At 39.5% G+C, this 14,873-nt stretch overlaps 1 protein-coding gene across 2 annotated transcripts in view; it reads left to right on the forward strand.

Moving 5' to 3' along the window:
* Positions 1–14,873, forward strand: part of RP1 (RP1 axonemal microtubule associated) — a 612,495-nt gene that overhangs the window by 341,535 nt on the left and 256,087 nt on the right. For both annotated transcript variants that reach the window (XM_077492703.1, XM_077492704.1), the window contains exons 31-32: positions 1,175–1,204; positions 6,089–6,258. In XM_077492703.1, coding sequence (XP_077348829.1) covers positions 1,175–1,204; positions 6,089–6,258 — 200 coding nt within the window. The remainder of the gene's footprint in view (positions 1–1,174; positions 1,205–6,088; positions 6,259–14,873) is intronic.

Below are 14,873 nucleotides of genomic sequence, written 5' to 3' on the forward strand. Positions count from 1 at the left end.
TTTCAGGTTGTCTGTTCCTTGCTGTCTGTACCCTAATTACCAGTGGTACTGGAAATTCATGTAGGGGTATATCCAATATTTTGGATTTTTCAGAAACATTAAATTTGAAAGTGTAGTTCTACTTGTGCAGTCATATTTGAGAAAACCCCATATTTCTACAGTATATGTTCCTATTCACACAACATTCCTAAAAACTAAAACCGATATTGAAAATCTGCTAGCAAAATACAACGTTTTTAATGGCAAACACAGTTCCCCAACCCCCTTGTAAACACAGAGAACTAGTAGTAATTTACAGTGCTAGATTTACCAGAATGGAGCATCTAAAAAAAAGGTAAGCTGCAATTTTCAAATATATTTTTTAAGTTATGCTATGTACGTAACTGGGGACATGTAGCAAATATAAAGTAGGCATTATCCCAGTTTGGCAGAAAAAGTAGAAATACCCTTTAAAGGCATCTACCAAGCATGTTCTATAATTCAAGGGATTGGTGTTTTCCCATGTATTCCCATATATCATATTAAAATGAAAAGGTGGACCCTCTCCTTGCTTTCTTTGTCAAGTTTTGTCTGTCGAGTTTTTTTTTTTTTTTTTGGATTGGTACATATGGGAATGCCCAACTCTCTTTGCCTCCTTTTTAGACAATCCCTTGCAAATTATCTATGAAAATGTCCAGAATTTTCAAAATTCACCCTGTCCCCATATACTCTATTGGGTTTCAGAAATACATTTACAATTGTCATACTTCATACCCTATGAATCGAACACAGACACATAGATCATCCTTAATGCCCATTATGACCAGTTTTGCCATTTTACCTTTTTCCATATTAAATTATATTTTGAATTTGATATTTTGACATGATTATTGGGTGAAACAAGGAGCCTTACTGATTTATGTGTGTATTTATAGAAGTGAACAGTTGATCAGTGAACCCCAAGTGAAAAAAAATAAAAATAAAGAGAATACAAATACACTGATTAGTGTTTCCTAGTCATTGCTCCACTACAAGGGGACAAATTGGTGTTTCATAGAAAACTGAGAAGAGAGAATGGCTTGATGATTCAGCTCTTTAATGATAATGTAAAGTGTTGTGAATTCTCAGCTCATTACCATCTTATTATTCATTTGGAGAACTGACTGATGATTAATTTCATCCTTTTCATTTGCAGAAATGGAAAATCCGGAAGAGGACACTGAAGGTAAGAAACACAGCAGCCCAGAGGAGATAATCAAACATTATGAATCAGCATATGGAAAATCATTTTGAAGTGAACAATAAAACACACACATCACTTCGAAGGAAAGCGCAGAGCTAACATGTGTACATTAATGAAATCCTCTGATATGATGGAAATGTCTAACTACAGGCCTAAAAATAATTGAAAATACTCTACTCAAATTATGAATCGTGTATTATTCCCCTGGTGGCTCTTTCAAGGAGGATTTTAAGTGTCTTAGAGGGAGATTTACTAAAACTGGTGCACTCAGAATTTGGTGCAGCTGTGCTTGGTAGCCAATCAGCTTCTAATGTCAGCTTGTTCAATTAAACTTTGACAATAAAACCTTCAAGGCGATTGGTTTCTATGTAGAGCTGTAGCAGGTTTTTGCATACTTCAATTTTGGTAAATTGTTGCTGTTAATAAGATGATTCCGATGTAACATGCCTAATTTATAATGTTGTTGAGGGGTAAAGCTCAACTGATGCCTATACAGGTGGGAGTGTGCGTGTGGGGGTTTGCGCTTTTTTGCATATAGCGTTTAGGGCATGACCCCTTTTTTTAAATCGCACAGCACCAAAACACAAGGTACAATGAGACCATGCATTTTGGTGCACAGTTTTGTACATGCATTAGCAAGGTGCCAAAGGTATACAAATTTTTTCTGTATGCTGATGTGCACAATTTTGTGTGTGTTCCCGCAATGCACAAATGTTAACCTAACCTTATTATGGAACAGATTATTATTTTTTTATTATTATTACTATCATTATTATCATTATTATTACTGCGTTCTGCAATAGAACAAACCAAGTGGCTTGCCATTATGCTTAAAAATAATAATTTGAATAAAGCACTATAGAGTATACTTCAGGGAATTTATCGCAATCTTTCTAAGCCAATATTTTAATTTCTTAGACCTTTAGTGACTGGCATAGTATCAGTTATTGCATTATTACCCATATATGAAAAGGATCATGGTGCTTACCTTAACAATAGACTTGTTCAATTTCTGCTATGGGAAAGATATTGAGAAGTTGTTGAGGGACCACATATATGAGGGACCAAGGATAAGAAAAAAAAGCAATATTCAAAATAGAAGTATAAAAGACAACCATTAAATGTACTTCACTTTTATCAGAGGGTAAGTTGGAACCTTGGCAGAGAGATGGCTGTGAAAGGAATATATGTAGTCCTTATAGACAAATACTGTATAAGTTAGGGGCTAGTGGTATGGAAAATGGGCTTAAAAAACGGCACGTAAAAAGTTGTGAATGATTATTTAGACTCGGAATGATCAAATATTATAAACTGTATATTCAAAGGTTCTGAATAACTGGTTTAAAAATAATAATTGGAAAAATGTTGGAAGGAAAAGCAGGCTTCTGTTTTTTGCAGATAACAAAGCTATGTAGCGTAATACAGTGCATATAAGATGCCTACTATTTACTGATTTAGATAGTGGGCAAATGTCAATCAATGTGTACATACCTGTTTTTTTATAGCTAGAAATATGCATACAACTTATAATTACAAATGGGATGTAGATTCTATAATGAAAAAATATGTTGATATTTTTAAAGCTGAATTCCATGCATTTTCTTTTGTATAGTTACATTGATCCAGCTTGGACCAACAAAAGTATGCCTATTCCATGCCTGGCCAATCCCTGTGGAAGTATAGAATCAATGTAGTGGTCTATGCGACTACCATGACCCTCAATGTCTTCTGGGTCCCATGCTGAGCAGCTGCCTTGCTGCATAGTAACCACAAGGGGTTATTGACCAAATGCAAGGTGTTCTCTGAACGGTGCCTGTGCCAATCAGGTGACTAGCTCTGGTTATTATGCAGCAGGGCAGCATGGCATGCACGACATGGACCAGAAAGACAGTGGCATGTACTACAGTGATTCTCCACCTCCACAAGGATCAGCCAGGAATCGAAAATGCATACTTACGCTGGTGCACGCTGAATTAATGTAACCATAAAAAAAAAGAAAAAAAAAAAGATAAAATCAGCTGCAACGTGCCAATCTGTAACATCTAAAGCTTGTGATGTATTTCCTTTATATCAAAAGCCATTTTGGATAGTGGGTGAAAATGTTAAAATGCCTGTCAGCTTTTTTAATACTGCTTTTGTCCTGGTTGGAACATTAAGTCTTTTATTTGCCCTGTGGAACATTGTCACTGGAACTAAAAATGATAAGGAAATTCAAATCCAAACAGCAATTGAGGGCCACAATGGATTACGTAAATAGGGCCTAGGCAAGAAAGCTGCTTTGGCCCTCCTCCCCAATCCCTTTAAGCCCTTTAATTAAGAGGGACAGCCGGGGGCATTCGTATTGTGCCGTTAGAGGTGCAATTCTTGGACTGGCACCAGACGAAACCAAAGCAAAAGCATTTGCCAAGAATGTTTTCATTAACCCCTTACCAACCGGCCCATAGCTGAATGACGGTTACAGGGCAGTCGGATAACTCTGGGAGGGCATACTATGACGTCCTCCCAGAATACCACTTTCGTGTGCCCCCTGGGGCACGCACCCGAAAACATCCATGACCACCAGGTCCAGAGGACCTGGTGCGTCACAGATCACAGTAAATGGGCAATGACGGAACGATCACTAATAAACAAACCAGCATCACGTCTGGTTCCTCTCTCCCCCCCTGTAGCTATTGGTACAGTGCGAGGGGAGAGGGGGGAGATCAGTGGCAGCAGTGCTGTGGGCTGGATGTGTAGTGCCCACAGCGCTGCTCAGTGCCCATTCCAGCCATCCATACCCATCCATGCTCAGCATATCCATTCATACATCCATGCTCACCCATCCATGCTCAACATGCCCATCCATACTCAGCATACTCATCCATCCATACTCAGCATACTCATCCATCCATCCATGCTCACCCATCCATACTCAGCATACTCATCCATCCATGCTCGGCCACCAATACTCAGAATACTTATACATCCATACTCAGCATACTCATCCATCCATCCATGCTCAGCCATCCATGCTCAGCATACTCATCCATCAATCTATGCTCAGAATACCCATCCATCTATACTCAGCATACTCATCCATCAATCCATGCTCACCCATTCATACTCAGCCATCTATACTCAGCATACTCATCCATCCATCCATGCTTACCCATCCATGCTCACCATAACCCATCCATACTCATCCATTCATCCATGCTCAGCCATCCATACTCAGCATACTCATCAATCCATCCATGCTCAGCCATCCATCCATCCTCAGCAATACTCATCCATCCATTCATGCTCAGCCATCCCATCCATAATTAGCCATACCCATCAAAACCCAGCCGTACCCAGCCATACCCAGTCATCCCAGCCATACTCAGCCATACTCAGTAGTATTCAGCCATACTCAGTCATACTCAGCCATACCCAGCCATCCCATTTATACCCATCCATACTCAGCCATACCCAGCAATACCCAGCAATACTCAGCCGTACCCAGCCATACCCAGTAATACTCAGCAATATTCAGCCATACCCAGCCATACCCAGCCATCCCAGCCATACTTAGCCATACTCAGTCGTACCCAGCCGTACCCAGCCACCCCATCTATACCCATCCATACTCAGCCATACCCATCCATACTCAGCCATACCCAGCAATACTCAGCCGTACCCAGCCATACCCAGCCATACATAGCCATCCCATCCATACACAGCCATACTCAGCTGTACTCAGTTGTACTCAGCTGTACCCAGCCATCCCATATACACCGAGCCATACTCAGCCTTACCCATCCGTATTCAGCCGTACCCGGCCATACTCAGCCATACTCATTCATGCTCAGCCATCCCCATCCATGGCTCATCCATCCCCATTCATGCTCATCCATGCCACAACAGTTCTCATCCATGCCACTACAGTGCCTCACAAAAGTGTAATAGGTAGTCAAATTAGATTTGAAACTTATGTCCCTAGAACACCCGATGGTGCTCCCTGAATGCTGGGCCTCTGTATGTGGCCACGCTGTGGAAAAGTCTCACACATGTGGTATCGCCGTACTCAGGAGGAGTAGGAGAATCTATTTTGGGGTGTAATTTTTGGTATGTACATGCTATGTGTTAAAAATATTGTGTAAATGGACAACATTGTGTAAAAAAATAGTGTTTTCATTTTCTTTACACATTTTCCAAAAACTTGTAGAAAAAATGATGTGTTCAAAAGACTCAATATGCCTCATAGATTATACATTGGGTTGTTCTCTTTCCAAAATAGGGTCATTTTTGGGGTGTTTCCATTGTCCTGGTTCTCCAGGGACTTCAAAAGTGTAAGAGGTAGTCAAGAAGTTATATGTGTAATTTATGCTCCAAGAATTCCCGATGGCGCTCCCTGCATGTTGGTCCTCTGTATGTGGCCACTCTGTTTAAAAGTCTCACACATGTGGTATCACCATACTCAGGAGGAATAGTAGAATGTGTTTTGGGGTGTAATTTGTGCTATGCATATCCTATGTGAGAAATAACCTGCTAATATAACAATTTTGGGGAAAAAAAATCTTTTATTTTGCTTTGGAGCAAAGGCTACTAACCTCTTATTGCAAATTGGAAATGTCTACAACAATACACAGACACAAAATAAATAGGCAAGGGTGTTTAACTGGTCCATATTTTATCCAGTTCTGAGGGGAAAAAGTGTTGGCTTTAGATACATTTAAATTAATGTGGGACGGAACTCAAGACATCAGTTTATCCAGGACTCATGAGATCATTTATGCTATAATCATCATTAGTATTTATTATTAATGTATTACCATTATTTATTATTATTGCCATCATGTTTTTTATTAAAGCAAACTTTTCTTTATTTCTCTGCCTATGTCATAGACAAAATGTGGACAATGCGCATTAAAACAGCAACTGATTCCTCATGGAATAATGCTTTGAAAGTAACGGTTATCATTTATGGGTCTGAAGGAAAAACTAGAGAAATTCAAATTGTACAACCAGATCTAGAAAGGGAGTGTTTCCTTCCTGGCTTCGAGGATGGATTCTTTGTAAGTAAACACAATGTGTCAAAAACAAAAAAAGCATTAAAATGCTCATCACTCTTTCCCACTAGTTATGCACATTATAAAAGTTGTGATTCTATATGAAATCCTTTTAAGTGTTGTTTGTGTTGGACTATCATGTTTTTTTTGTTTGTTTCATTTTTTTTGGTACATGCCAGTAAATTAAAGAATTAGTAGAATTATTAGTTGATGGCATCTGCATAAACAATTATGATTTAACCACTTAAGCCCCGGATCAATTTGCAGCCAAAGGACCAAGCCCCTTTTTGAGATTCGGCATTGTGTCCCTTTAACTGACAATTGCACAGTCATGCAAGGTGGCTCCCAAACAAAATTGGCGTCCTTTTTTTCCCAGAAATAGAGCTTTCTTTTGGTGGTATTTGATCACCTGAGGTTTTTATTTTTTGTGCTATAAACAAAAATAGAGCAACAATTTTGAAAAAATTCAATATTTTTCACTTTTTACTATAATAAATATCCCCAAAAAAATATATATATAAAACATTTTTTTTCCTCAGTTCAGGCCAATAGATATTCTTCTACATATTTTTGGTAAAAAAAATAGCAAATAGTGATTATTGATTGGTTTGCGCAAAAGTTATAGCGTTTACAAAATAGGGGATAGTTTTATGGCATTTTTATTAATATATTTTTTTTTACTAGTAATGACGGTGATCAGCGCTTTTTATTGTGACTGCGACATTATGGCAGACACATCGAACATTTTTTACACATTTTTGAAACCATTGTCATTTATACAGCAATCAGTGCTATTTAAATGCACTGATTCCTGTGTAAATTACACTGGCAGTGAAGGAGTTAACCCCTAGGGGGCAGTGTAGGGGTTATGTATAACCTTATGTCTTTTTTTATTGTAGGGGGCGTGGCCTGGCATGTGACGTCACTGATCGTCTTTCCCTATAACAGGGAACAGACTATCGGTGACAGCCACAGTAGGAAACACGGGGAGAGGTGTGTTTACACAGACCTCTCCTCGCTCTCCAGCTCTGTGACCCAATTGCGGGACACCAGCGGCGATCGAGTCCGCTGGTCCCACGGCCACAGTCATGGAGCTCAGGACTAGGTCAGGAGTGCGCCCCCAGCGGTGCGCTCCCGACTAACGGCTGGGCACTTAAAGAGCAACGTACAGGTACGTGCTTGTGCCCAGCTGTGCCATTCTGCAGACGTATATGTGCAGGAGGCGGTCCTTAAGTGGTTAAGATACTTTGATAACTTAGGTCCATTGTTTGAGATCACATGATATGATGTTTTGCTAGTTTATTTAGTAGTTAATTTATATATTTAATAATATTTCTTAAATTTCCTGGGCACTGTGCTGCTAGCAGTAGCTTAGTAACAATCTACCTGTATGAGTATTATCTTTGCGGAACAGTATCTTTCTTCATCATGTACCCAACACAACCTTGTCCTGCATTCAGTGCAGGTTCATTGTGCATCCAGTGCCTCTTTGCCTCTTCATTATGTTTCAAATCTCATCACTTGCCTCATTAAGTTGCATCTATCATCTGGCAATCTTCATACTTTTTTTGATAATTGTTCATCTGAAAACCTTATCCTTAACCACTTTAAGACCGGGCCTATTTTTCAAACTTGTTGTTTACAAGTTAAAATCATTTTTGTTTGCTAGAAAATTACTTAAAACCCCCAAACATTATATATATATATATATATATATATATATATATATATATATATATATATATATATATATATATATATATTCTTTCTAACACCCTAGGAAATAAAATGGCAGTCATTGCAATACTTTCTGTCACACCATATCTGCGCAGCAGTCTTTCAAGCGCACTTTTATGGCAAAAAATACACTTTATTTGAATAAGAAAAATAAGACAACAGTAAAGTTAGCCCATTTTTTTTATATTGTGAAAGATGATGTTATGCTGAGTAAATTTATACCCAACATGTTATGCTTCAAAATTGTGCCCGCTTGTGGAATGGTGACAAACTTTGTTCCTTAAAAATCTCCATATGCGACATTTAAAAAATTCTACAGGTTGTATGTTTTGAGTTAAAGAGGAGGTCTAGGGCTAGAATTATTGTTCTTGCTCTAACAATCACTGTGATACCTCACATGTGTGGTTTGAACACCGTTTTCATATTCAGGCACTTCTCACGTATGCGTTTGCTTCTGCACGTGAGCTCGGTGGCACAGGGCGTGTTAAAAAAATCTTTTTTTTTTTTTCTTATTTATTTTTCTCTTTTTTTTTTTACACTGTACTTTTAAAAAAATTGTGTCACTTTTATTCCTATTACAAGGAATGTAAACTTCCCTTGTAATAGAAAAAAAGCAGGACAGGACCTCTTAAATATGGGATCTGGGGTCAAAAAGACCTCAAATCTCATGTTTACACTAAAATGCAATAAAAAAAAGAAAAAGAAAAAAATGTTATTTGAAAAATGTTATTAAAAAAAGTCCCTTTAAGAGCTATGGGTGGAAGTGACGTTTTAATGTTGCTTCCACCCTGCAATGGCATGGAGCCGGGTGGGGGCCATCTTCCCCTCACTCAGCTCCATACCACAGGGGGGCAGGATTTGATCGCCTCCACCGCTGCTGGTGCCTTCAGTAAGCGGCGGAGGGCACCGTATCGTGGCGGGAGGGCTGTCTCCCACCACCAATAAAAAGGATCTTGCGGCGAACCTGCCGCTGAGACCACTTTTATCTGAAAGCAGACTGCCCGCTGAAGAAGTGGATACTGGTTTATATTTTGGCAGAAGCTATCTTCCATAAAAACGATATTCCACTTCAAAGTGCTGCTGGATAATGATGGCAGTTCGTAAGTGGTCAATATGATAAAATATAAAGCGTTTCTAAACCCACAACAGTAAAATCATTATGTATATGCAGTAAAGCATGCTCGTTATACTCACTGTGGAACTCAAAGGGTTAACCCACTGCAGCACGTAAAAAGGCTGTTTGATCCTGTCTTCTCTGGTCTTCCCCTTCTTTTAATGTCCCCAATCCATCCGCTAATAGAACAGAGAAATAGGAAGCACTATGCATGTGCTCAGTTTGATGTGTAGTGCTAGAGAGTTGTTGTTTTTTAGAGGGTGCATGTGATCAGCACAGGGCCAATCAGCACTGTTCACACAGAAAGTCAGGGGTCATGCAGCCTCATAGGACAGTCAGAAGAGAATGAAAACTCCTCCTACAAGCTTTAACCAGTACTCGGTCGGACACTGATAGAATTCAAAAGACTGCTATATACTGGTGATGAAAAAAGGTGTTTCATTTCCAGGTTCTGTGTACTGTGGGGGACCAGATAAACTGAATGCAGGGTCCTGAGTTTAGTAACACCTTAATGAAAAATTATGTGATCAGTTTTCATAACAAAACTTCACTATCCAACTTTAATTCTATATCTGATAAATAATTCTCATTTTTTTTAAATCTTATCTTACGTTTATTTGATAAATTCTCTTCCTACATCTGACATTATATTGCTAATTATCTACTAGGTGGTACCTAAACAACAATTACGTTGCATGCTTTGTGCACTCAAATCATCCTACATTGCTCCTCGTTCATTGTTCATTTGATACAATGACTTTATGATGCTTATTTGCAAGAATGAGCAGGTCCATAATACTAACTCTTAATGCACTACTAGTGATACTCTATTAATAACTCTTCTCTAGTCCTAAAGATACAAGCATTAAACTGTGAATACTTTTTTTCTTAGCTCCCAAATAGTATACAATCTCAGGGCTGTTCCTCAGAATTTAGTGTTACAATAATAGTGTATCAGCCACTTCACTATTCACTAATTTGATGTAAAGGATAAGGAGGATACCTTGCCTTAGCACTCAAGCAACTGTCTCACTTCTCTAGTTGAACTTACGTGTTCACTCTCTACACAGCAGTGGCAACTCATAACTCTTCAAGTAGTAAAATTTGTTAACCTCCCTGGCGGTACGATTATTTCGGATTTTAGGTGCTAAAAGCGGTACCATTATTTTGCATGAAAATTTGGCGTTTTATATTGTAGTCCTGCAATTCTTAGGAATAACTCACTTAAATCTGTCCAAACCAGAGTCTAGCAGACATCCCGGGTATAATAAAGTTTGAAAAATTAAATCATAAATTATAATATAATAAATAATTATAAATAATTGTACCAAATAATAATATAACAATAATAAAAATTATTCAATAATGTAATCAAATCAAAAACACAGAAATTTGCTCAGTTGCAGAATTGTCACTGTCATTACTTTTCAGTATTTGATGACGGATCTCCCCACAAATCACTATCGCTCAATTCTGCGAGTGATTCCAATTTATTATTGCTGTTTTCTAGCTGGTCTAAAACCATTTTTGATGTAAAGGGACAGTTTTGGTTGCTATGGACAATCTCCAGTTTCCAGGCATAAAGAGCAGTTTTTATTACATAAAACTGCATGCAGGACACTGGGCAGACCACTAGGGACAAAGGGGATGTGAAATATTTACATGCAGCAATGTAATCTGTAAGATTACATTGTACTGTATGTTTACTGTTTGTTTCACTTTTTGAATTTGGCGCCGATCTCCGTCCCCGTGCGTCGCAACGCTTGCAGGGCACGGAGATCGGCGATGTGATGCATCGAGCGAGACACGGCTCGCTCGTACAGCGGGGAGACAACGCTGGATCCGAGGGAGAAGGTAAGTAAACCTCCTCCTGGATCCAGCGATGCGGTCCCGAGTATGGCTCGGGGATACCGCTTTTGGTATGAAAATTCCACCCCGAGCCAGACTCGGGAATACCGTCAGGGGGGGTTAATGACTCAAAGAAGTGTTATCCTGCATCAGTCTCTGAAATACATCAACAGTGGCTGGCTGAAGCAATTCATATTTAATGCTTAGAGAACCTTCCAGAAGTCCAAGTTACCCTAGTTAACTCATAGAAATATGAATATATTGAGGGTGATTAACTAAAGTTGGGCTAAATTGAGCATGTTTACTTTGTAAAGGGAATGTTCAATTTGCAAGAGAACATTCACTTAGCTTAGTGAATGTAGTGAAAATATATATTGCCTTGCAAAAGTATTCACCCCCTTGGCTTTTTACCTATTTTGTTACATTACAGCCTTTAGTTCAGTGTTTTTTTTAATCTGAATTATATGTGATGGTTCAGAACACAATAGTCTAAGTCAGTGTAGTAAAATTTGAAAAATATATACCGTATCTATCGGCGTATAACACAAACCTTTTTCCCCTTAAAATCAGGGGAAAATCATGGGTGCGTGCTATACGCCGATCCCCCGCTGATTGTGAGGAAAGGAGTGAGTGGAGCCCAGATACACAAAGCCTAAGTACACTCGGCTTTACTCAGCTCCTCTCGCAGTCACGCCCACCTCAATTGTGAGAGGAGCAAGCGCCGCTGACATACAGAAAGTCGAGTGTACTTCGGCTAGACTCGGCTCCTCTTGCAGTCCCGCCCCTGACTGTGAGCAGAGCCGAGTCTAGCCGAAGTACACTCAACTTTCTGTATGTCAGCGGCGCACGCTCCTCCCCTCTTGCAATCAGTGGAGGTGGGCGGGACTGTGAGCAGGGCAGAGTCTAGCCAAAGTACACGTGTACTCAGCTCCGCTCGCCCCTCTCCGCTCACAGTCAGTGGAGATTGGTGCCAAATTTAAATCAGGGCAATGCTGCAAAGAGACTGGGCAAGGCTGCAAAGGCACTGGGAAAGACTGCAGATGGACATTGGGCAAGACTGCAATGATGGACAAGGCTGCAGATGGACACTGATAAGGCTGCATTGATGGGCAGTTAAATGTAAGTTTTTTTCCTTAAACTTCCCTCCTAAACTTGAGTGTTATACGCCGACACGTGTTATTCGCCAATAAATAGGGTACATAAAACTATTTTTCAGAAATACTTATTGCTCTGGTGCAACCAGTTACCTTCAGAAGTCACATAATTAGTGAAATGATATCCACCTGTGTGCAATCGAAGTGTTCCATGTCATTACATATAAACTTCTTTTTGAAAGGCCCCAGAGGCTGCAACACTTAAGTACGATGAACTATTAACCAAACACTGCCATGAAGACCAAGGAACTCTCCAAACAAGTAAGGGACAATGTTGTTGAGAAGTACAAGTCAGGGTTAGGTTATAAAATCCCTAAGAGCACCATCAAATCTATCATAACCAAATGAAAAGAACATGGCACAACAGAAAACCTGCCAAGAGACGGCCGCACACCAAAACTCACAGACCGGGCAAGGAGGACATTAATCAGAGAGGCAGCACAGAGACCAAGGTAACCCTGGAGGAGCTGCATAGGACAGCAATAAGTTCCACAGCAGAGACTGGAGTATCTGTACATAGGACGGCAATAAGCCGTATTCTCCATAGAGTTGGGCTTTATGCAAAGTGGCCAGAAGAAAGCCATTACTTTAAGCAAAAAAAAAAAAAATGGTACATTTTGAGTTTGCGAAAAGGCATGTGGGAGACTCCCAAAATGTATGGAGGAAGATGCTCTGGTCTGATGAGACTAAAATTGTACTTTTTGGCCATCAAAGAAATCACTATGTCTGACGCAAACCCAACACATCACATCATCCAAAGAACACCAAACATGGTGGTGGCAGCATCTTGCTGTGAGAATATGTTTCAGCAGTCAGGACTGGGAAACTGGTCAGAGTTGAGGGAAAGATGGATGGTGCTAAATACAGGGATATTTTTGAGCAAAACCTGTACCACTCTGTAGTGATTTGAGGCTAGGAAGGAGGTTCAAATTCCAGCAGGACAATGACCCCAAACACACTGCTAAAGCAGCACTTGAGTGGTTTAAGGGGAAACATGTAAATGTGTTGGAATAGCCTAGTCAAAGCCCAGACCTCAATCCAATAGAAAATCTGTGGTCAGACTTAAAAACTGCTGTTCACAAGTGCAAACTGTCCAACTTGAAGAGGCTAGAGCAGTTCTGCAAGGAGGAATGGGCAAAAATCCAAGTGGTAAGATGTGGCAAACTCATAGAGACTTATCCAAAGCGACTTGGAGCTGTGATAGCATTGTATTGTAAGTATTGGCTTTAGGGGGGTGAAAAGTTATGCATATTGACGTTTTCTGTTATTTTGTCCTATTTGTGGTTTGCTTCACAATAAAAAAAAATCTTCAAAGTTGTGAGCATGTTCTGTAAATTAATTGATGCAAATCCTCAAACAATCCATGTTAATTCCAGGTTGTGAGGCAACAAAACACAAAAAAAATGCCTAGAGGGTGAATACTTTTGCAAGGCACTGTACTCTGTAAAGAATATCCAATCATGTTAAAGGCAAATTACAAAAAAAAAGACCCCCCCCCCCCCCCCCAGTCACTAAGCTAAAAGAAAAGAAAATCTATTTTCTAAGTGAACAGCCTATACTGCTTTAGTAAATCAATCCCAATAACTCTGGTGCACAATACACATAAAATCATTGTAACAGGCCAAAAGGGAGAAACAATGTAAGCGAATCACCTTGAGTGATTTTAGTTAAAGTGGATGTAAACCCACTCTCATCCTTTCTAAACTACTGCAATATTGGTTATCTAGAAGAATATACATGCAGCCTGCATGTATACTGATCTGTCAAATGTCTCCCCTTTGTCTGCTATGGGACCCAAAAAACTGCAGATTTTTTGGGTGGGTCTGTTTTCCAGGGCTCAGTGGGTGGAGTTGTGATGTCAGTAGACTCCCCGCCCACCTCTACACTCCCCTTATCAACATGCATTTTTCTCCTGTGTATTTCTTACACTGAACTTCTGCTATGATAAATAACATCCAGTCAAACCCAGAAAAGTCCCCACATGACTTCAGCATGCCAAATCATGCTGAGGTGTGGAACAGCCAATCCTTGCAGAGCATCAGAAGAAAGGAGTGGGAGGGAATTAAAAAATAATAAATATCTCTTAGGCTGGTGCACGAGATATGTAAATCACCTGTCACTCACAGCAAGGGGGAGGATTTGACAAAGTTTTTCCCTGTTTGTCAAGATTTATCTCACTGAACAATAAAAGAGCTCAGAGCTGGATTAACTCTTTGTGGCAAGACTGGGCTCAAATGATAGGAAATATTATACTCTACATTATGACATAAAAAAATAAAAACAAAAATGGTTTACATCCACTTTAGGATCTGTCTATTTTTTCTGTATGATGAAGTGCCATCCTTCCAAACTGGAGTAGCACCCTCAGTTTTGTGGTGTGCCATACTTGCTTTCCACTATACATAAGGACTTATCTGGGTCATCAATCACACCTTCGGCATGTGAGCAGTCTCTCTCTGTTGATGCGTGATGGTTTTGGTATGCACAATGTATCAGATATAGCATTAAAAATGTTGTCATACAATAAATGCAAATTTACAGAAAAAGTAAAGTGTTGTCAGATGGTGGTTAATATTTAGTCATATGTTTGATGAAGTTTCATCAGACACACAATGAGATTTTTATCAGACACACAATGAGACTCTATCTGATGCATAATGAGGTTACACAGAGCACAGAATGAGTTTATCTTGCATGTATGATGAGATTGTGTTGGATGAAGCATATGATTATATTATATAGGCACAGGAAAATAATTGATGTCCTAA

This window comes from Lithobates pipiens, unplaced genomic scaffold (assembly GCF_037356315.1).
Source record: "Lithobates pipiens isolate NorthernLeopardFrog02 unplaced genomic scaffold, aLitPip1_a1.2 Scaffold_19, whole genome shotgun sequence".
NCBI classification, from domain to species: Eukaryota; Metazoa; Chordata; class Amphibia; order Anura; family Ranidae; genus Lithobates; species Lithobates pipiens.